The sequence below is a fragment of the Hylaeus volcanicus genome, chromosome 6 (assembly GCF_026283585.1).
Source record: "Hylaeus volcanicus isolate JK05 chromosome 6, UHH_iyHylVolc1.0_haploid, whole genome shotgun sequence".
NCBI lineage: Eukaryota > Metazoa > Arthropoda > Insecta > Hymenoptera > Colletidae > Hylaeus > Hylaeus volcanicus.
In genome coordinates, this window is record NC_071981.1 from 23,256,570 (window position 1) to 23,280,480 (window position 23,911).

Consider the following 23,911-nt stretch of genomic DNA (forward strand, 5'->3'; position numbering starts at 1 on the left):
TTTTACATGAGTAACTTCAAGTTCCTCTAATCTTTCGGTCGGCAACCGTGGAATCGTAAGTATCATTGTCTCGAGTTAATATTTTGTAGTATTTAAGGGGTAACACCGCTCTAGAAGCTGAAAAAAGACCTAACTTTGATCATTAATTTTGAGAGTATCGCAAAAAGAATAGGATTTCTTTTCACAGGGTTTCTGTTTCGCACGTATCAAAGTATGAACAAAAATTTTTGTATTATAATTTTCGTACAAAATGGCGCCGACGAGGCGGGTCTTCTAAATTGACTTTTTTTTTTAAACTTTTTGACAGGAAGACGGTTTTCTCGTTGTGTATAACATTTGGAACGAAAAACCGACAAATTTCATAATATATTACCCCTTGCGTGTTACCCCTTATGTTATCCCGTGATGCCGGAAACAGGTAGAGCAATAGTTTTTCGGAGGGGATGAAATCTGAAGTTCGAAGATGAATATCGAACTTCGTCGATCTCGAATTTCGGCGAACAAAAAGTAACCAGCACGTAAAACGTGAACGATTGGCGATGGTAGGAACGACCACGAGATTCGCTAGAATGGAATCTAGGCGACCGGATGAAAATGATCATCGGGAGACTAATTTGCCGGCTCGAATAGGGCCTGAACGATCTCGACAGAAATTTGGAACGCTTCCAGCCGACTAGTCCGTTCTTTTGTCGTGACCTTCGACGATCGAAAGCGAGTTAATTGGTCGAGCATTGTCGATACGACTCGGCCAGATGAAACGGACCATCTCGTGAAGTCGGGTCGATCGACGAACGCCGCTCGTACCTCCTTCGAAGATTTATTTATTTATTTCCATATATACGGGCATAACCCATTCGTTAAAATTGACGCAATAAACCAAATAGTAGAGCAAATAGAATAGCAAGTAGCAGATCGACAACTGTTTCTGGACATCCTTAAAAATAACGAAGTAAACGTTATAAGGTAACAATCAGGCTTTGGATTACTTGAAAGTTTCGGCAATTGGCTGCGACGATCTTTCGCCTAGACTCGTGCAAAAGTTGAGCGCCAAGCCCGTCGCTTTGTCGGAATCGGGGTACACGAGATACGATGAAAATATCACGTAATAACTGGAGAATCGCTTGCTCGTCGCTTCCGAGGGGAAAGATCGGCTGGCGCAGGTGACAACGTTTATTACCATTCCACGTCGTGACTTATTACCGAGCGCGGTAATAACCGAGCCGGCGGATTTATCGTAGCCGGGTGTTAACCCGATATGAATCGATATACGTATCCGTGCGCAACGCGGTCCGTGGAAGCCTGCCAATTTTCATATTCGAAAGCACAGCCGCGCGGCTTCGAGTTTATTCCCGGTTAAGCCGAGGCTACACCGTGCCAGCTCCGCCGTCTTTGTCTCGCTCCCGACGATCCCACGACAAAAGGATCGTCCGATGTGCAACGGGATTAACGGTGCGCATGAAGGAATCGTTTGCCAAACGTTCCCTCGACGCCGCGATTCCGATTATGGGCCGCGTTCGTTACCCCCCCGGTTTATTACGCTGGATTCCTCCGTCTATTATTTCATCAACTTTCAAGAAAGATTTGTTATTCGAGGAACAACTGTACCAACTTGACAAAGTGACAAAGTTTTAAGGTCACGATGGTGCCTAACGCGATGTTTCGAGATCACAGGCTACTGCATTGGATTGCACGATAATTTATTTTTGTTCGACTTTCAAGAAAGATTTGTTATTCGAAGAACTGTACGAACTGGACAAGGTGACAAAAAAGTTTTAAAGTCGCGATGGTGCCTAACGCGATGTTTCGAGATCACAGGCTACTGCATCGGATTGCACGATAATTTATTTTTGTTCGACTTTCAAGAAAGATTTGTTACTCGAAGAACAACTGTACGAACTGGACAAGGTGACAAAAGAGTTTTAAAGTCGCGATGGTGCCTAACGTGATATGTATCCACGGGAAAAGTGTAAACAGTCAGACATGACTACACTATAATAAAGAAAAAGCAACGTGTCCCTTGATCTTGTTACGGGGAAAAATGTAAACGGTCCATTAGGACCAGACTATAACTAAAGATAATTGAATTACTTCGTCTTTGATTCATCTGGGAGCCTCTCTCTCTCTCTCTCTCTCTAGATTGCGTCGTTCAGTTGCGTCAGTAACTCGCGAGTACCGCCTTGAGTGAAACGTTAACCGTGGATGCGATGCACGCGCATCCCATATAAGCGAGAATAAAAAACAGCACCGCTCGAAGACGTTCCCGTGGGATCGCCACGGACGTTGCGGATGTGCTCTTTAAACCGGGACTCCTCGGAACGTTCCGGCCGTCGCTATAATCGAATCTCGCGGCTAGGCGATTGCTGAAAATTTTAGAGGCCACTTTCCCTCGAACCGAGTTCTTCTCTCGCAGGAAATCGTCTGGAAGGAAACTCGATGAATTTTTGAACAAAGAGGGATCGGCGACACGCGATACAAAGATCGTCGAACGGAATGCACCGGCTTACCTAGTGCTCGCTATCCTTTTCTATTATTCGCTATCGGTGCGCGATAGTCCCGTCGGTTGCATATTCTTCGCACGAACCGGCCGGAAAAGCGGATTATTTCCATAAATGCCTGTAAATATACCGAACGTTCGCGGGGAAATGAAAAATGTACAATGGAGTTCGTGTATGGAATGGCTTTCAAATTAATCGTCGGAGCGAAACGAAATCGCGCGGTTCGTTTTTAAAATGTAGCAGAATAACTGTTACGATATATAAACAGTGGGACGACGCACCGATTGAACTCGAGGAAATATTTTCCTCTTTTAAGTCTCTTGTATTTGTCCACGAGTCTCCTTGTCACCAGGAGTTTCGAACGACTCGTAGAATTTCTTTAGCCTTCGCGCGCGAGTCTCGAGTCTCTGTTGTTGTCTCTTCCTGCGTAGCGATCCTCTAGGAGCACTTATCCTGTGCAACTTCCAGATAAACACCATGGAAATGTTCCACATATGAAAGTTACGAATCTGAACTGGTTAGGATAGATAGAAACCGGAGAAAATGTATTTAATAAATTTAGAATTTATTCAAGTTTTTTTTTTAAATAATAACAAATTTTTCAACCAATAGTAGTCCTACATACACGCTCCGTTGTTCAATTCTAACCCGCTAGAGATTGGAGAGTAGCTGACAGGAGCGGATCTGCTTCCTGAGTAAAAGTAGTTACAAATTTTTATTTGGATAACGTTCTCCATTTATACGAATCTCTGATACGTGGTAAAGCGATTTAGTTTACTATTATACCTCTCGTACTTTTGTTGCTCTAATCAGCTTAATAAAAATCCTCCGCGATTGCTTACCGGATCAGCAACAGGTCCAGCCGTAGCGAATGAAAACATCGCTGCGAAAATGCCTGCCACGGCCAGGAGCGCGCTCACCGACTTCGTGTTCATCGTTCTCGAATTCTATTCTAAGCGTAGCTACCTACCTCGACCTGGAATTTATACTCCAAAAAATATCCATCGAACCGATACTAATTTTGTGAAACACAGCGCTAACCTCGTTTCGATAGCTCTCAAAGTCGTGTCACCTCGACGATAAAGATACCGTCGGTATCTTTATTAATACTTTACGACAAAATTTTACGGTCCCGTTCGCGCAAACCTTTTTATCACGTGCGTAACGTAACGTTGCGTGTGTATCACGAAAGATTCGAAGAGTTCGCGGAACAACGAAATGGAAATTCAAGTTTCCATCGCGGGGAAGAGGTTTTCGAGGGCCTCCGCGGACGAAATTTCGCACGCAAAGTCGCCCTAAGTAGCTGAAACGCCGAGAGGATCGAAAAGAAAGGCGTTTCTCGTCCGCGAGTTTCGCGTTTTCCGTACGTCTCGAGGGTGCTTTTGCGCGTCTCCTCTTCGCTTGAACTTATCCGCTCGAGGAAGAATAGCGACGCTGGGAGAGAGCGGAATCGTATCGTATCGTTGCGCGAAACACCGCGGATTCCCTTCCGCGGCTGTTTTGCTTTTTTCCATCTTCCGACGCGTTTCACGTTCTCCACGCACTTTGCCGCACTCGACGATCATCCTTCAACGTCGCGTCGTACCCGTTTCGTTTCTTTTCGACATCGTCGACGTAATCGCGCGCAAACTGGAACTGAGACGAAGCAGCGCGCTAGTTTTCTCCGCGTATGACGCGCTTCCTTCTAGGTAAATATCAGGTTGTCCCAAACGTTTCTTTCGTTTTATTAACAAGTGTCGAAGCTAAAGTGTATCTCCTTTAATTCTCGCCGCGAGTTTCTCTGTTTGTAGGTTACAATAGAGTAGTTTTCGCTGCGTTTGAGTTTTAGTCTTGTAAGAGTGCTCAACCGGTCAACGTCTTTTTAGCCTCCGTACTTTAACGTTCACTTTAATAATAAACGGTTCTTTTCTTTTGCAACCGATCGAGTCCTTAATTTATCCAATAATTAAGATCCTCGATAATAAGTAATACGTACGCGATATTATGTGCGTTATGTTACATTACTGAATTGTGTACGATTCAACATGTATTTATGTATATATACACTGTCACACGAAATAATTGAGTGCAACTCACGAAAGAAACCTTCGCGACAGCTTAATATTTAATCGAAACTTGCGCGTCTTCCTTTGTACAACGTTTAATTGGATTCAGATTTCGGTGGAGAATGTTTCAAACGAGCTCCGCCGTTGAAAATTAATTTTGACGCGATCGTACCTGGAGGATCGTAGATACTAGGTACGTGATTAGGGAGCCGAGACTGGAGGCGAAGCGAGCATCTGCGGATAACGGCGAAAATATAGGTATCTGGAAAGCACGTCGGTCGAACAACGTCGTCGATGCCTTCAGACGATGACGGAAATCGAGAGGACGTGCCTCGATATCCGTTCTTCCCTCTTATCAGTTCTCCGTCTCTCGACTTCTCTCCTAATTCTACGAAAACACACCCCGTTCTCGATGCTTCCACCGTCTTAGACCTTTCATGCCTCGACGCTTTCAGAAAATTTCCCGGATCGTGAGAAACCTCTTTTTAAAACTGCCGGAAAATGGGGAGAAAATTTGAAATTGGAATTCTAAGGATATCCTCTATCCAGGGTAAACCTGAGACCGCGATTCTCAGTTTTCGTGATTTTTTGGTCTCTTCCGAACTTTGCGCAATTCGGGACACCGATTGGATTTACAAATTAAGAAACGGTATTCATTTTTAGTCGCGATATTAGAGCTTCGAACACGAGTGTTCTTTATGGGGAGCAACGCTGCTCGTCGATGTAAAAATGAAGGAAGCAGAAATCTGGAACATCGAACATTCAAGATTTAAATGTACATTCGCTGTAAAGGGACGTCTCGTCGAAGCGGAGCTCCTGGAGAATGGAATTCCTTGGAGAATAAATCACAGTGGTCCGTTTCGACATCGATCAAAGGATGAAATCGTTTATCTTATTCCTTCCCTGGAGCTTTGACGGGCAAATACTACAAAACGGGTTAAATCAATCGCGTTTCGAGCAGCGCGATATTCGTCCGTTGGCAAAGGAACGGAACGCGCGTCGCGAGTGATAAATTTTACGCGTTTTCCCGCGAAACTATGAAGACGAATGCGTTGTTTGTTTCCTGGACGTCGGAACTTCCGTCCGAGCCCCCAAACGACGCGTAAATAATACTTTTACGTTTTCGCGAAACGATCCCGTCGTTCCTCGGCGTGGAACTTCACCGACGAAGATTTGAATGCTATTCGGGGCTGCGCAAACATCGTCGAATTTATCCCAGAACCGCGAAAAACAAGGTAAACTTCGAGACTGGATGGAAATAAAGTAAAGATTCGGTCTCCGACTCTTATATCAGAGATGATACTCGCTCGCAAGCTCGATGCTTCTCGTGGATTTTCGAAAGGTAAACGACGGAACGGAAATTTGAAAAAGTTTTCCTCGGGATAACCCTTCGATGGAGTTACGAAACAATTTCCAAAGTAGAGAAACTGTTTTCCAATCAACCAGGATTTTATCCGCGTTAAATTATTCACGACGTACACCTAATTAAAAGCTTTCCAAGTTATTTTTCACTGGCACGATTCGTTATACGGTTTTAATATTCATTTTGAAATATAAAGTAGAATCTCCGAGTATCGTAAGTCTCCCAAAGTATTTAAGACTCGGTACCGCTAGCGCTCGCTAAGCCTACCGAGTCTTTCGAGAGTTCCGTGGGACGTTGCCTGCGTTTGTTTCACCTGTAAACAAAGATGCGGAGATAATTGAAAGTCGTGCGTTGTTCGAAAGTTGTTCTAGAACGATCCAATTAACGCTAAACCTTCCGACGGTTCATTCGTACTTATTCGTAGTACGAAAAACGCATTTTTAATCAACTTATCAGCTTCAATTCTTCCGATCGATAGATATTAAAATATAGAAAAATACCTCACGATTGGTTCTTCTCGACTTTTCGCGCTCGAAAATATTACTTTCTCGAGAAACATTGGTAAAATAATCTGAAACTTTAAAATGCATCGAATATGTGCATCTCCGAGTTAATTGGATATTTACAACGCGTATAACGGGATACAACGGATATGATATAACCATATAACGGGACACGAATGTCGGCTGTGGGAAAATAAAAAGATTTTCGATGTTAAAAAGGTGGAGAGGAGCGACGGGCGCGACTGACGAATATATTTCTGGTTTCAGACACGCATTGGCCGGTTCTCATCTGCGTTCTCATGGCGACGACGGTGCTTTCTTGTCGGCAGAGCGAGTTCCAGTGCGGCAACGGCCGCTGCGTCGCCCTGAACAGGGTGTGCAACGCCGTCGACGACTGCGGCGACGGTAGCGACGAGCCAGGCCAGTGCTCGCGTGAGTACAACTTTTTCATTCTTCGCTTCCCCTCTTCGTATTTCCGTCCAAAGGACCATTCAGAGTTTCGATCGAAACGCGAGACGGCCTCTTCTCGCCCTTCCTGGCCCTGGCGAACCAGGAAGGACGGAGTTTTCGACTTTTGCTCGCTGGCCGCTTTTTTATTTCCTCGCAGGTTCGCGTGTCGCGTCGCGATTCGAGCTAAACGCGGCCCATGCGGGCGAAATCGAGTTACGGAGTCACGGGATCGAGCTTCAGCTTGCTGGGTTTAGGGTCGCCGATCCTCGAGTCGCAAGGAAACGTTTAGAGCCTTGTACCGAGTAGTACCTTGGGATCGTACGGCGCAAGAGTCGTTGTACTTCTTGAGTATAACGTTACCATGAGCCTGTTAAATTAATTAAATATCGGCTAACGAGTTCAGAGCTTATTAAAAAGGTCAGCAAAGAACGGTGGAACCAGAAATGGACCAGTATAGTTACGAACCAACGGGAGAAACCATTTCATTACCTCCAACAGGAAAGCTTCGAGTATGAGGATGACGTTTATATAAACAACTAGTCGCTAAGCCAAATGTGGCCGCTACCAACCTAGACGTTGATGCGACCTTAAACAAATTATTACAAACGAACGAAAATGTTCACAGCTAATAAGAGTCAATATTTTTCTTTTTAAACTTCTACGTATTTCGATTCCATTTGAAATGAGGAGGTTCGTGTAAGGTTCGTGTAAGGTCGTGTTCTCTCGCGTAAGAGAAACATACGCGCTGCGGTTCGTTGAATTATGCAACTTTCGTATAAGATGTTCTTTTCTCTTCTACGCCTGTATAAATCCTCCCGAATTCCAAGAACTACTTCGATAACTGAAAAGTCAGAGTAAGTCGCTTTCTCGACTCGAGAAGCGTGCATGCACTCTCGAAAGAGCAGGCAAACGTCGAAAGACCCAGAAATGTGGGTGCATTGTTTGATCCAACGGAACTTGAACTAATTGTTCGGTGTCTTCTCGCCCGGCAGAATTGACTTTTCCTATTATCGCGTCGTAAGATTCTACTCTGTTCCCGGAGCACGATGCGGGTTCGAGGTATGAATCTAATTTTTTTCATATACCCATTCCTCCGTGTTCCAATTAATCTTTTCATTTCGAAGTAAAATTACAATTCTTACAGCAGTACCCAACCAGAAACACACAAAAATTACCCGATGCCTCAATTACCCGGGGTCAAAATGACCCCAAGTGCAACTTTAATCTAGAATTACTATAAGTTATTAATTTTATGAAAATACATTAAAAATGTTGTCTTTTACGCATTGCCTCCTTGCTGATTTTTTTCCGCCATTTTGAAAATCGGATACAAATGTTTTGCCACGATATTCTCGTTCCGAAAGGTTCGAACAAATATCCTGAATTTCTACGAGTCGTTCGGAACGATACTGACAACGCGGCAATCGTTTAAACATGACCGGGGTTATTGGGACCTCCTGTGACCGGCGCGTTATTTCCAGAACGTGCGACCTCCACGGAGGGTTAACGATGTAAAACGCGAAAATCGTTACGAGAGGCAAAAATAAAATTGCCTCGAATAAATGTAGATCATAGCCGAGGTTGGTATCAAAGGTGATGATTAGTCTCAGGTTCGTCGTTGCTCGTGGCAAGCGAAGAAGCAGCGGCCTCCAGGGGCAGACGCAATCGCCTCCCTCGCGACCCGTTTCACGGGGTCGCGAAGGCACGAACATTTCGGTGGGGCTCATTGTCGAGCAACCTGAATGCGGTAACCGATCCCCTCATTGTTCCGCGCGGGCCAACGATCGAACCGTTTGAAAGCCTCTGCTCGAAACGCGACTGTCTCCCGATTGCCGCCGCAAGCCGAAAGGGTTTCTACTTCGTTAGACTCCTTTCGGTCCCTTCCATGCTTTATTTCTCCCCGCTGTTTGTTTACCTTTTCTCCAGCCTCCCGCGGGTTGCAATTAATCCTCGAAAACGTGGCCAGGTCCCTCGCCCCCTCGCTTTATACGCGTCTCGGCGACGAAATCCTCCCTCCAACGAAGGACAAGGGGATGTTTCCCTTGCTCGGACGAGCCTGCTATCGACAGACCGTGATAAAATAGGGCAGCTCGAGCCAGAGGGCGAATTCGTGGGCGAAAACCGACTCCTGATCCCCACCCCCCACCCCCCATTTACCTTCGTTTCTTCTCGATTCTCTAATTTTCGTGATTTATCCCCGTCGGCTGGAACGATTCTTTGAGGAACGAGGGGGCGGGATTTATCGTGTCTCGCGTCGATCATTCCAAGGGCCTCTGGGTAAACGAATTCGATCGTCGAAAGAAGAGGATCGACGATTGATTCCTTCAAAGGAGATCTGAAACGGCATTCGAGGGCGGAGGTTGTTCGTCCGTTCACGTTTTCTCGCGTTTGAACATTTTGGATGATCGAGATGCGATAATGTAATAGGACACTCGATTTTACCCATGAAGACGCGATTAACCTTTAATAATATTCGACGTAGAACGGATCGGAGAGCGAAATCGTGCTCAACGTCGAGAACCATTTCTCGAATTCCTCCTGTACGCGGTAACACCGTTTCGCGAAAGTAATTCGACGAACGTTACAACTCCAATTACACGCGCAACATTTATTCCGGCTGCCTCGGAGCTCGCCAAGCCGTGGAAGTTTTGTTTTCGCCTGCCTCGTAGACCCGCGTCGCGCTAGGAAAAATATTTGCGCGTTTAGCCGGCCGTCGCGTCGCCGGAAAACAGACGGAATAATTAATCACGCGACTTTTCCTTGGCCTCTCCGCGGCCACTTTAATGAGAAACTTTAAATAAGAAACAGGATCGCTCCGGCGAAAAGATGTGGCACAGAAAATTGCACGGGGAACTCCTCGAACGGATGGAATATTTTCCATCGATTTGTACGCGATCGATTTGCGAATTCATTGCTCCGTTGCCTCCGTTGATTATTGAGGTTAACGTAACCGATTCAATTAACCAGTCAACCAGCAGTTGAACAACGAAGTCAGAGAGACACAAATTTTATACATATACAGAGTGTCCACGGTCAAGTGTCACAAACTCGCATCTGAATAACTATCGATGATAAGAAAAAATTACTTAGATGTAAATTGCAGGATATAATAGGTTCTCTATTGTGGCGTGAACGATATTTTCTTTACGTTATTAATTTAATTACATTTATTTTTAACCCTTTGCACTCGAGGCCCTTTTTTCTGGTATCTACCAGCAACTCGAGATGCTTTCTTAGCGTTCTACTGCCTCGAATGATTGTACTGGCCTCGAAAATGAGATCTCTAATTTGAGATTCGAGAATCGGGTCACCTTTGTCTCAACGACGATCATTTTATTGGCACTTCGAGTTCCAAAGAAATTAAACCTAAAGACAACCTAGCGGTGACTGAGAGTCGCTTCTCGATTCCAAAGGGTTAATTCAGACCAGCGTCTTATCGCAATTTCCTCACATTTTATATTCCCCGTCCCGCCTGTATTTGAACACCCTGCACAGATCCCATGGAACACAGGTTGTTCATCTCGACGTTCTCGCCCACCTCCTCTATCTCGAGCTTAGAACACCGCCCTATCGCAAATTTCGTCACGTTTGATATCCCTCTTCGTTCCTATCCACCTGTACTCGAACACCCTGTGTACGTCCCATCGAACGCAGCTTGTTCATCGCGGCAGCTTCATCGCGGCTGTAAATCCACGAGGAAACGTAGCTAAGACGACACCACCCTCCTCCCTAGCCCGGTTTTCCCGCATTGTCTCCGAGCAACCCTCCGACTGTCTCTCGCTAGCAACCGCAGAAAATGTCGCGCGATTATAAACGCGGGGGCTTAGAGGCTTAATATCCGCGACTCGTGGTCGGGGAGGATTAAACGAAGTAGACCCTCGAGGAAAATTCACGGTTCGCGGAGGCTCCCCAAGAAACCGAGCCGCGCTCCCATCCCTCTCGAACCCCTTCCGAGCGTCTGTAGTAAAATGCACGAAATAGGCAACCAGCTTCGCGTCGGGCGTTTCTGGGATACGTAAAACACATTCAGGAGGGGGAGAGGGAAGGTGGCCTATCGTCGACGTTCGGATCCCTCGCGTTCAAGTTTCACGCGTTCGTTTGCATTTCGCGCGACACGGGGCGATTAAACGGACCGTTTAACGCTGGCAATTCCCTAGACTAATTCACGACGAGACGCGGATGAGCATACCGAAATAGCGCGGTGTGATAGATAGATACCGCAACGTGATGCTTCGAGGAGCACTTTTTGTTTCGTGCCATTTTCCGTCGTGAGATTCTACGAAGTGGAAATTTCAACAAAGTTAAAGTTTCGTCGCGAGACTATTCGAGATCGGATAACGTAACATTTCGCTCCATTTCTGGCGACCAACGTGTCCGTAGATAGAAAGTGGATCGGTGATAAGTGGATCGGTAAAGCAGAGCGCTCGTTCGGTAAGTTCAGACCGCTCCACCGGTTAACGTAACGCGCCGAGGCGGCAAGGTAGACAGCTCCGCGGGCAACGCGGACCGTTCCGTCGATAAAGAGCCCCGTTCTCTTCGGAGAAATAGTCGGGCACTTCGTTAACAAGGTTCGCCCGAGACAATCGGGCAGGTAAATGAAAAATAACGCGCGTTTCGTGCTCGGGGCTTTTTCTCCCGCGATAAGGCGGTTGATAAACGGGAATGATGTATCACGGTCGGAGACTCGGACCACCGTAATTATTTCGCAATGAAGTACGCGGGCCGATCGACGTCCAGATGGCGTTCGGTGTAAATACATCTCGCGGTGTAAATTATCTCGCGCGACGCGTTTCGCGATATAATAATTATAATGAGAGCGGCAGGGAGCGCGGGAGTAGGTTCGGCACGCGGGACGGCGATAAATCATTCGCTATCGCGGCAAGAAATTTACGAAGGGAGCGAACGCAGTCACGGCCGCAAATAAATCTGAGCTGCGTTTAGCCGCGGCGCCGGGTACACGCATCCGTGCATAAACGAGGCTCGTAACTTAGGTTAATTACGGGCCGCGGGAGGGGGGGGGGGGGCAACGTCGAGCGATTATGGGCCACCGTAACAGGAAACTAAACCATAAAGCCTGACAATAGTGGATCAAAGGATACGTTCTTCTTCCCTTGAAACCAGTCTAATTGCTTCAGGTTGCGAGCGCAAACGGTTTGCAACACTAATTTCAAATCGCAAGGTGCGATCCTTAAACATCCTTAAACGTCAATCGAGCATCTCTCAGCACTTGTAAAACATTATCAGAAGTTAGTTGGACAAAGGAAACAAAATTCCTTTCAACACCTATCCGCTCAAAGCGCTTTCAACGCGTCTGGAATCCTGCTGATCGCCTATCGAATCGTTGCGTGGAAATTGATTCCCTTCGAGTCGCCGTAACGACCGAATCAAAACGCCAACGGAAAGATCGTTTTCTCGTACGAAGAAACTGGAAGCTGACTCAGTGGCTCGTCCCGATCCCCCATTTTTATGCCGCGCTCGTAATTCACCAGCCGAGTCGTAAAATTCCCCAATGCTACCCGATTCAGATGTTACGTTGCACCGTTTTTATTACTTAATGCCCCCGAAGGAGAGGGGAGGCGGTAGATAAAACAGCGAACCCACTAGGACGCTCTCTCGATCCGATAAACCCGCAGCCAGCATACGCGCGAAGCGAAGGAGACGGAAGAACGTCGACTTCCGGGCCCCTGTCGCGGAGACGTTCGGAATCGCGATTCCGCTCACGCGTCTATAAAACCAGCGTGTCCGCCATTGAACGGTATAGAAATCTAGAAATAGAGCGAGAGGAGGAATTCCAACGAAATCGTCGAGGAAGAAATTGGTACGTGTCAGCCTGGACGATGGCTTTTTTTTACCGTACCTTGGGCGTTGATGTTTCCTGGCCACGTGGAAGGGCGCCGACGGTTCAACTTCCAAGATCGATGAGCTCGACGTGACGCGACACTTCGCAATCTTCGCAAATTTCAAGAATCATCGCGTCGAATCTTTCGAAAAACAAATTTTATCGAAACTTGAAGCGTTAAACCGTTTGTTCTCCGAACGCGAAACGTCGAAATAATCGAGTTCCGTAAAAACGCGCGAGCGAGGAATATGTCCCGCGTCGAAGCTTACAGCTCCGTAGCGGGCGATCTTCTTTAAGAGAGAACCCCCGTTCTTCGTCGTAAATCTTGGAATTATAAATTTTCTCGAGTCCCTCTGCCGCGATCTTCCCCTCTTTTTTATTAAATTCTCCGATTTATTTTTACCCATTGGGGCGTTGGAAGTTCGAAGCCGAGCCAGCCGGTCGGCAATCTATCGCGGGGGTTTCGCAACTTGAACACGACCACTTTCGTAAACTGCATTCATAACGAGAATGAGCAATAACAAACTTTCGTATTCTTCCGAGCGGCTCGAACGAATTCTCTCCGCGGGTCGAGTTAGTTTGTATCAATTATGCCGGTTAAAGTAATTAAACGCGAAAAGGAGGAGAAGCGTGCGGCGGGAGGGGGGGGGGTGGTGGACGGGTTGCATCAAGTTTTATTAAGAAGTTACCTATCGCGCGGCATTCTCCGCACGTTCGCGTCGGAAAAAGTTCGAGCCGGGAACGAGAGACAGAACGAAGAAAATTTATTTCGAGTCCCGCGACGGAGTTATCGCGTTTCCCATTTTGGCTGGTCATCGAGCTAGACTTCCTTCGATTATTCTATTTGTGCGCTTAGTCCTTTATCGTACGCCGCGTCGCTGGTTCTTTTGCGAAGTTTCGAGAGTAACAATGGAGTCCAAGTTCGAATATTACGGAGAGCTACCGAGTCGTATCGCGGTTCCCTCGGGAGAGGGAAGCTCTGGAAGTTACGGGTAGCGCGACACTAGCGCCTTCGTGACGCCTGTGGTCACCCCCTGTGCGATCGAAGTTTCGTTGCCACGATAACGAGTAGCGTGCCAAAGGTGGGGGTTCGACTCTCTGGATTTGGTTTTTTTCATAGACTAATTCAGCTTCGAAGAGGCTACCGAATGGATCGTAGTGCAACTATATCCTTGTTCGATTGATCGACTGCGTTAAATCTGATCGAAGCATTTTGAAAAGTTAGAGCGAATAGAACCTACGCGGGCAACGTGAGCCTGGCCCCCTTTTTGCCGCGGCTCAACTACCAGCGATTTTGTCGGTCAAGACAAGGCGTCGTCGATGAATCGGCAAGTTCCGTGCCCCCCTCGATTAATCCCCTATTTCCTTAAATAATTCGCAAACATCCAGACGAAGATTAAATATCGCCGGCGATGGCCTTTAAAGCGTGGCTCGCAAAGGGGGCGCTTTAAAGGCCCTACTTTTCAGTCGTCGAGCTGAGTGCTCTTTCTGTCTCTCTTCGCCAGCTACGGCCGGGCTTTCTCCCCACCTGCTCTCGGTTCTTTTCCGCCTCCATTTTTTCCCTCTGTCCTGCGTCTTTCACGTTTCCTTTTCCGGACTCCTCGGGGCGGAAGCGAGCGGTCTAACTTCCCCCGACGCTTTTCAGCGGACCGAGGGTAGAAATTACGGTGCTTCGCGAGCTTTCACGCGGAGTACGCGTAATTTCGCTGGAATATTATTAGGTTCGTAAGAAATAATTGTCGGTTTTCGAACTCTGACGCTTGGTTTTCGGATAACAGTTCGCTCTATTCACGGTCTAATATCGTCTTGCAGTGCAGGTGCTAATTTTTACTCGCTTCGAGTTATTTACTTCGTAATGGATATTAAGCAAGTTCGTGTAATCTATATATATATAAGAATGAAGTCCTCACTGATTATGTGGATTTAAATATATAATTTGAAAACCGACATTATTTTTCTACCAACCTAATATTTAGCCTCTAAATTTAGCCTCTTGCGAACGAATGACCTTTCGTGATCTGTTCAGAAGTTCATCTGAGAAAGTTACTTCTTCCGAAAAGATTGTTTCTTCGAACCACGGGACTTCGGTAAAAACACGGACAGGATACTCTTTCATTTTGCTCGACTGCTCAACGCTCAACTGATACATTTAATTTTATTTCATCGATACCGAACACGGCTGAACAAGAAAAAAGATATTATATCAAGTAAGTAAATAGAAGATAAAAAAGTAGACGGTCTTCAGAAAAGATTCTTGCGTCCCTCGTTAGCCTTCACGATCCCGCTGAAGTTGAATCCCGTAACTAAAGAGGAAACGTGACGCTGTAGAAATGAAAAAGTACCGTCGTAGCATCGAATCACAAAGAACATAATTACGTGGGAAATTTTCGCCGCCCCTGGCTGTCGGCAAGTTCGCGGTACTGCTCGCGCGTGGATTCATCTCCGGGTTCTTCATCGACGTGGAGATGGAACACTCGTACAAGTCGCGCATGGATCCGTCGTACGACATTTGATCGGCTGAAAACGCGACGAGGTTGCAACATTTCGAAACCGATCGATCGACACAGCGACGAACGAAATCTGTACCTTTCGTATTCGCCATGTTGTTGGACTGAAAGCTGAGATTGCTGTTATCGGAGTAGTCGTACGGTCTCGGGATGAACAAACCGGATATATTGGGGATGTCGCTCGACTTCCTCGCTGTCGGCGATGCGTTGTAGTCACCCCCCTCGGTCTTCGCGATGCTGAGACAGGGAGATGGAACCCAGTGGCCACCTACGAAATCGAACGCATGGTTACTAGCGCGAGAGACTCGAGCTGTCGTTATCGAAGCAGTGAAACGTACGCGAAACATTAGGTTTGTCCATCTTCATCATCGGCGACATGTAACGGTCCATCCCGAGCTTCGCGATGGTCGAAGTCGGTGATAGATCAGCCAAACCTTTCGGATCGGCTAGGTTCTTATCCCCCCAAAAGCTGCCCTTGTCGGAGTAGCCATAATTCGATGTACCAGAGAAACTACGATTATCCTGAACTGTCTTCGTCTTCGGAGTCGCGTTGTAACGACTTACACCCGCCACGGATGTCGCTTGATCGGCGCCTGACTCAGCCAAGTGACCGTCTTTTGTATCGATAAGGTTGTTATCCCCGCGGAAGCTAGCGCTGCGGCCATATTTGAACGCACTGGGAGAATTTGGATTCCCTTGAGCCGCCTTCGCCACCGATCCAATCTTGTAACGCACCGTCTGGATCTTGGCGATCCGCGGACCAACGGACGCGTCGCGACTCTTCGTCATTTTCTGTTGCGCGCCTTTGAGCGTGCACGCCGGCAACGCGAATGTCTTATCCTCGTCAGCGATCAGTCTCATCTTTTTCGGCGTGGAAACGTCCTCTTTTACCGTGTGGCTCTCCGCTACCGCGCGCTTATCTCTGACCGACGCCGATGGAGGTTCCTTCGGGTTCTCCTGTCGATCCTCGTCGTTCAAAGGATGATCCTGGCCCTCGTCACCCGCCGTATCAACCCCCTCCCCGTCCATGTTCTCGTCCGTCTCGCTGGCAGCGTCCTCGCGCTCCATGTCGCCCTGGCCCAGGCTGACAACGGGACTTCTGGGCTCCGTCGAGTCCTCTGGAGTACTCTTGTTCTTGAACTGGTTCGAGTTGTCGTCGCCCAGGCACATCTGCTCGAGCATCATTGTGTCCACCGACATGGAATCTGCGGAAAGCGTCGAAAAATGAGTGACTCATCGAACCGCGAATCTGCGATTACAACGAGGTTTCGAAACCTAAAGATCCGTCGGTTACCGAAAGAATTTTCGAAATTCGATTTCAGCCCTTCCGTGAAATTGGTCTTTATCGCGCTCTCGTACATGGTTCGCATTTTGGAGCAATGGACCTTCGGCGGCGGCATCTCCAGCAGTTTCCTAGCGCGAACCTTCTTCTCCTCTTCTTGCATCTTCTTGCGCGCGGCCACCTAGAACGAACAGAGAAGCGGCGAGGGAGCAACTCGGGGCGATTTGAATTATTCCGTTTCGTTAAAATCGGCAAGACGCGCAAACCTCGTTGTTCAGGGCGTTCAGCTCCTCCTTGCGATTCTCGATCCTCTTATTCAAGCTTTCCAACCTCTCGTCGAGTTCCTTGTCGTTGACCATTTCGCGTGCGAAATCGACGATCTTCCCGCGCGTTCTCATCCACGCGATCCGTTCACGTTGCCCGACTCTTTTCTTCGTCTCGTTAATTTTGTACTCCGTGACCATTTTTTGCACTCGGAGCTTCTCCACTTTCACCTTCATTTCCATCCTGGCTTTCGCCAATGGAAACTCTTCGTACTTGGCCTACGTAAGTTGTTACAATTATCGTTACAGACCGTGTTGGAAATGATTCATTTTCTTTTCTGAATTTAAGAAAATGTATGTACGTGGTACTCCTGCCACGTTTTCTCGTAGTCCTTGAGAATATCCTGGTGTTGTTGAAATTCCAAGGTCATGTCCTTGTAGTCGCCGTCCAAGTTGGCCTTCGTTAGCTCGATAGTGTTCGATAATTCTCCAATGTACTTGTTTTGCCTTTCGAGGATACAGAAAGTCGATTATTTAACGGAGCAAGTGAATTCTTTTTGGAATTGTGATCACTATTTTTATTTTATTTTATTATTACTATTATTATTATTATTATAATTATTATTATTAGGGTACGTCATCTGTTGTACATCGATCCTTGCATCAGTCCTGGTTGCTTTACATCGTAGTTTACATTTCGCGTTTGTCTTTCTCCCTATTAGATAATTTCTTGTTTACCGATTCTACTTCCTTACTTGTTCAAAGCGTCGGTTAGAACCACGATGTTCTCCTGTGTATTCTGCATCGCCTTCTTCAGCTCCTTCCTCGCGTTCAATTGCTCCTTCACCCTCGCTTTAAAATCTTTTTTTTCGCTCTCGACACCTGGCGAACATCGGGAAATGCAATTTTCGTTTATATTATAATCGTAGCACTACATTCTGTTCAAGTATTATAATTCTAATCTTAATAATCATGGTTACAACGACGATTCAATATTTCGTAACCAATAATCCTTGGAAAAATTATCTTGGAAAAATTACTTTTATTATTTCTAGTATCATGGCGAAAGTAGACGATTAACAACACGGTACCCACTCGATAATTCCTTCTTGGCATTTTCGAGTTTCACGCGGAGACAGGTCTCGAACATGTCTAGGAATTGTGGGTCGTCGCAACTGATTCCGTCCTCCATATTCTCTTCGCGACACAACTTAAAATAGGCCGAATTACTTTGTTGCTAACTCGGCGGCAATAATAAAGGGAACGTCGATCGAAACTAGCACGCCGCGCATCGAAATTGAAACAATCGCGCCGATTGGCTGACACGATCGCGGGGCTTCTCGCGGGAAATTCGAATCGATTCGGGAGGGAACCATCGAACTCCTTACTTTCAGCTACAAATTTACGATTGGTTGCAATTGATCAAACAATAGATTATGAATTATTAGAAAAGGAGAATGAAAATTACACATATTTTTTGTTCTTTTTAAACAACAAATTTAGTATTAATTTTCACTTTGTTCAGTGTGTCACCGTGTTAAATATCGTCGCCCATGGGAGGAACATTTTAATTTTGCCTGTTGACGAACACGAATTTTCTCCCTGCTAGAATAAACATTATCTCGTTCGCGAGAATGGAATAAAACATAAACCGACGCATCGGACGATAAAAATAAATTTCACCCACTCAACACCGATCGACCCTCATTCGCCGCTGATGGGTCGTCATCGACCAGATCGTAAAGCGCCGATTCGCATCATTCATTTCACCGACGAACTGTCGTTTAATAAGCAAATCCAATTCTCCCACGGCGACGCGTCGTTGATGTTTACGCGTCATTTGGATAGCCTGACGTTAGATAGGAGCGACGCAACCAACTGGCAACCGATTAATTCATCGAGGGATGGAAATGGATATTGTCCTGGCGAAGCGATTCGCGTGTCCACCCTACCATCCTGTGGGGGTAGGGAGAGAGATAATATAAGTAAAGGGCCTGGGTGCTGAGTGTGCAGACACAGAGAACTGGCTGGAAGCCAACGGACCAGGCATTTGGGTCAAACCAACCTGCCGTTCCCTTCTGGCATTCGCGAATTCCTCCGCAGCCGCCGCTGCTGCTGCTGCGTTCATCCCTCTTCCTCGACGTTTCTGTCCCGCTGCAACAGGGGTGCGCAACCACTTTTTGCAATGAAACGCGCAAAGTAAGTGGAGGGAACAAGCTTGGTACTAAAAATGTACGTTCTCGTGGGCTGAATCGAAGCACGATATTTACAATTTCGCCCTAAGAATGTATTTCTAGTTTCATTCCGCGAGTCGAACGAATGCGCACCGCTGCCCTATAGATACTCTGTGAATTGCCGATACTCCCTCCCCTTATCCACCCCCTGTACCACAGATCGCGAATATTAAAACGCGGCCTATTAAGCTATCGCGGCCAGTCTCGCGGTTGAGATATTATGCGAGGGCGCTTTTATCGATTACGATAGAAAGTATCGACTCCTGACAGTGACGACGACAATTCGTACGCTGCAACCCTTAAGGGCGTCGTTCACCTCGAGTTAAGGTCCTTAACCGTACGAATGAACCCAGTCGAAAGTGTCCAACGCGAGCGTTAGGATCGTAATTAGGCGCGCATACCTTACAGGGACGATTAGATTGCATTCCGAGCGTCCGATAACATTCTTCTTTGCCTTTCGATCGTCCACGAGCATTTCCAGCGCGCCGATCTCCCCGATTCGCTGTCGGTCGCGTAAATATCCCGCGTAAATTTCGCCGGATGGCAAAGAACCGAGATTCGTAATTTTCTCGTTCGGATGAAACGCCTGGCCGATAAACGAGCTCGTTTCAGGTGTTTCTCGGGGAAAGGAATGCTCTCTATTCACCGCGAAATTTAATTACGCTCCCTGGCAATCCTTTCGAGCGTGATTCCCTCGAGCGGGAAACGAAGTGAAATATATAAATAATAATAAAAAAAGGAAAAAAAGAAAGGCGAGCGGTCGGCGACGCTGGAACGAACAAGGACGAACGAAGGCTTCGGGGTATGGAATATATTTAATGAAATCTGTTGCTCCACGAGCTGGGGAACGCTCGGGGACTCTCGACAACGAAATTACATTATTGGTTCAGAGGGTGGTCTTTTATTTCAGGGGAAAAACATAGGTGGAGGTCTTTAGAATTTATGTCAACTGGGATGGAATTTGAGAGGAAGGCGATAGAAATGGTGGACGGAGAAAAGGGTGATAGAAATGAACAAATTTCAATCAGAAAACAGAGAACAGAATGCAGAGAGCTGAATTCGAAGGAGAAAGGGAAACTAGAAGAAGGTAGAAAGGAAGAGACGGTGGCGGGAGTGAATAACAAAAAGGAGGCAAGCGAGAGACGAAGGAGGAGTGTTCGTCGAAACGCGACGATGGCTGCGACGTGAAACGAGAGGAAGCAACGAAAGATGAAAGGGGTAGACTAGGGTGCGTCTGTGCGTGGCTCGGGGGTGAATTTTCGCGTCGTCGATGCCCGCAACTGCGCACAATTTGCGACGCGCAACGCGACGTGTCGTCGACGAGTGCTCGACGCTTTTCAAACGGCGCAGACAAACGGACGAGGACGAGCCGCGAAGGAGGACGCATCGTCGTCAATGGGAACGCGCCCACGGGGTTGCTTTCTCCCTTACCCGACGATTTGTGGTTCATTAACAGCCCCCCACCCCCCCTCGTATTTCCCATCGCGAGGAAACCGAATACAGGCAAACTACACTCGCAATTAAAAGTTTCGCCTTCTATTCATCCTTTTTAATTTTGAAAAGAATTGCCTTCCTGTTCCATGTTCCCATCATTTCTTTTATTTTCGCACGAATTCATGTATCCGAATACTCGTCGGTTTTCTTCTATTTCGTTTACTTAGTTTATATATTTACCTAGAAATTTGTCACGAAATAAACATCGCGAGAAAGTTACGTAATAGTCAGTGCAATAAGTATTCGTACAGGAACCAATTCAATATAAAACTTCCTATATTTATTTTATTAATAAATTTTAGGGAAATAAATAATTAACCAACATTCCTACGCATCTTTAGAGTAAATTATGCGTAAACGAAAGATTATTACTTTTAATGTCGACCTCTTATTTATTTTCTTATTAATTTTATTTTAAATCGCTCGCTGTACGAATACTTCTTACACCGTCTGTACATGGTTAAGATATGAAATGAAAAGTGAAAAGAACGTCGCGACGCGAAACGTAACGTATCGCCAACTCGTCAGCCACCCAAAGGTTCAATCGCGGCATCGATAATTTTATCGAAGAACGCGAAAACGTTCCCAGCCCACGGAGTGCATCGTCGCGATCGAAATTCGTTGTTCGATCCACAGAACCGACGATAGAACCGCGAAAGCGCGGGTATCCTTTTCAAAACGAGCACTCGCGAAGCCAACGGGGTTGTATCCAACCCCTGCGCCGCGGTCTCTGACGTTTATACATCCACGGCTCGTACTTTATTTCCATTTTCTGCTCCCTTTTCTTTGTCCGGGCTGTGCGTCGATCCTCGCGCGGCACGACGTCGACGTGGATGTTTCAAACAGAAAACACACGATCCCGGAATTCTTTTTCTCGATGAACGACCGGGCGAATTTTTCTCGTCGGAATGGAATTCGCGCGACGCGTTAAGGCGACGCCCGCGAATGCCGCGTCGCGTCGGAAAGAAGAGAGCAACAGAAAATCTTGACGCGTCGGTTTATAACGGAAAGTCGATCCGAGGATTGCTTTCGGATTTCGCTTTTGTTTTCTCGCGGTGAAACGCGACCCGTTCCTTGGTCGACGAGAACCAACGAGGACCGTTTGTTTCTCTTTCAAAATTATTTCGGAAGATGACAGGCGTCTAGTTAAACCGAAAAGTTTTCGAGTACACCAGGTTGTTTCGTTTAAACGCTGCAGTCGCGTCGCAGTTGCCAACTAGGGCCGATTCGCGATTGGCGACACGCCAGGTGGAACGACGACTCGAAAGTTCTGTTTCGGGTTCAATACCCATTTCCAACTACGTTTTCCTAATTTCTCCGCTGCTCGGCGTTCCCTCGCGTTAACGTGAAACGCCAGAACTCGTTCGGGTGCGGGATATCATTCGCTTCCCCTCGAGAGGATCGTGGATTTAATTCGAAACGGAAGCGAATTTCGCGAAAGTCCGAGATTCGGATACGTTTAACCCTTTCACTGCTGAATTAATCAGCGACGGCGAGAGCCTCTGCCCTGAATACGATACGGCCGTTTACTTTTCTTGTTAATTACATTTATAGAACTAGAAGGATTAAACGAACGAGTCAAACACACGGATTAATTAATCGCGGAATGATATCGTCGAATAAAAACGAATGCGATAAAACGCCGGTCTGGTATTCCCCTTTGGAGAAGCCCCGTCGATCCAGACGCGCGCGGATTCGTCGCTGAAAACGCACAGATCGGCGAGATTTTCGAAATCGCGCGGCTGAGGTATTGAAAACGGGGAATCAATCGCGGGACAAGAGCGGAAGCCAAACGATCACAGATATTTCGCGAGGAAGAGCTCTCGCTATCAAACGTCCCCTCTGAATGACTTTCTTTCTCTACTCTACGGGGGAAGCCGCAAAACCACTCCTCTTGATGGGCCACTGATCGCACGGTAGCTTCGATTGGCTTCCCTCGTGACATCGGTACATCTCTCTTGCAAATGGATCTTCAGGGGAAACTGGATTCGCGTGGGCCGCCGACAAGAAAGGAGAACCTCAAATTGGATGTGCCCAGCGACGGGTTCAACAGGCTTCGAATCGTTTCGAACATACACCGACGAACCTCTCGAGTTTCTTCCAATTTTATCCGTCCCCCTACGATTCCACCGTCTAGCTGGATCTCGCTTGATTCGAGCAAATTTAACGCGCGTATATACCCACGGACTCGATTGGATGCCCGACGCGAGTCTGCATCCTTACGGCAACGAAACGAACCGAGCAACGCTGAATACGCGAGACCCCGACACGTTTTATTCAGTCGCTACGTGTTCTTCTTTATCTCCATTTATCCATCCATTCGTTTCTACCTCTTGGAATCGCGAAATACGTGTGAGTTTCCGGTTGGATGAACGCCGTTTATTTTTTGGCGACCCGATATAACGTTTCTTATCTGCCCTCTCCTCTTTCGAGGATTGCCGAGTGTATACATACTACTTTTGCATGCGAAGATACATACGGCCATGCCAACTCGTTCCTTCCTTGTTAATCCAGGACACGATGAAGTTTCGTACACCTCAAAAATGAGCTCCGTTCAGCTCGAATTTTGGAAACTCGATATTTTTATCTTGGACACGTTCGAGTCGCTTCGAAGTCGAGACTCGCGATACGCTTGCCTGCATAGTTTACGCGATAGTCTTGCGCGATAGCGGCGAAAGTTTAACGATTAACGAGCGCCTAGCTCCTGGTTACCTCGATGAATACGTTCCAGCGACGAGAGCAGCAGCAATTTCAGCTTGACAAGAGGGATCCTGGAACACGCGATATTTATTCTACCCGTGAAACATCGAAAAATGATTCGTCCGACTCGGAGATCCACGCGGGACTGTTCCCATCGAAACCTAGAATTTCGTTACCTCGGGAAAAGTTATCCGCGCGGGATTATGGAGCCGTAACAGAGCCGTAACAGAGCCGCGAATACACTCGCCGCGATAGTTGGCATTCTGCCGTAGGTTTAAGGTGGCTGAAAGTGGTCCGTGATTTAAGCTCGCGCGTCTCGCAGGGGTCGTAATCGTACGCGCGATAAATGGAAAAGCACTCGGCGCGAGGAGTCCATATTTTATTGCGTACTAAAATATTAGCGGGAATCCGCGGGAGACCGCGTCACCTGTCGAGGATTTATCGCGACGACGCAGCCCGAGGTGCCAGCGAAACGGGGTCGAAGGCTCGTCAGGGGTGAAACAGTAAGGAGCAAAATCACCCACGAATATTTTTTAATGTTATAATAACAGTAGATGGTGTATAAGAAAAACACTGTATTTCAAATGTATTTTAAATGTTATATTAGGACCTGATGGTTAGGACGAGACTGGCCTATCAAATATAAACATCGGTGCAATATAACGTAACAAAATACATTAGTAATTTCTATCGACTCCTTGATATTAAAAAGAAAGGAAGGAAATCCGAACGAGGC

The 23,911-nt window shown here is 46.9% G+C and overlaps 1 protein-coding gene across 2 annotated transcripts in view; it reads left to right on the top strand.

Annotated features, from left to right (window-relative positions):
* The window catches only part of LOC128877916 (uncharacterized), a 134,497-nt gene that overhangs the window by 82,922 nt on the left and 27,664 nt on the right, over positions 1 to 23,911 (top strand). For both annotated transcript variants that reach the window (XM_054125568.1, XM_054125570.1), the window contains one exon: positions 6,674 to 6,838. In XM_054125568.1, the coding sequence (XP_053981543.1) occupies positions 6,674 to 6,838 (165 nt within the window). The remainder of the gene's footprint in view (positions 1 to 6,673; positions 6,839 to 23,911) is intronic.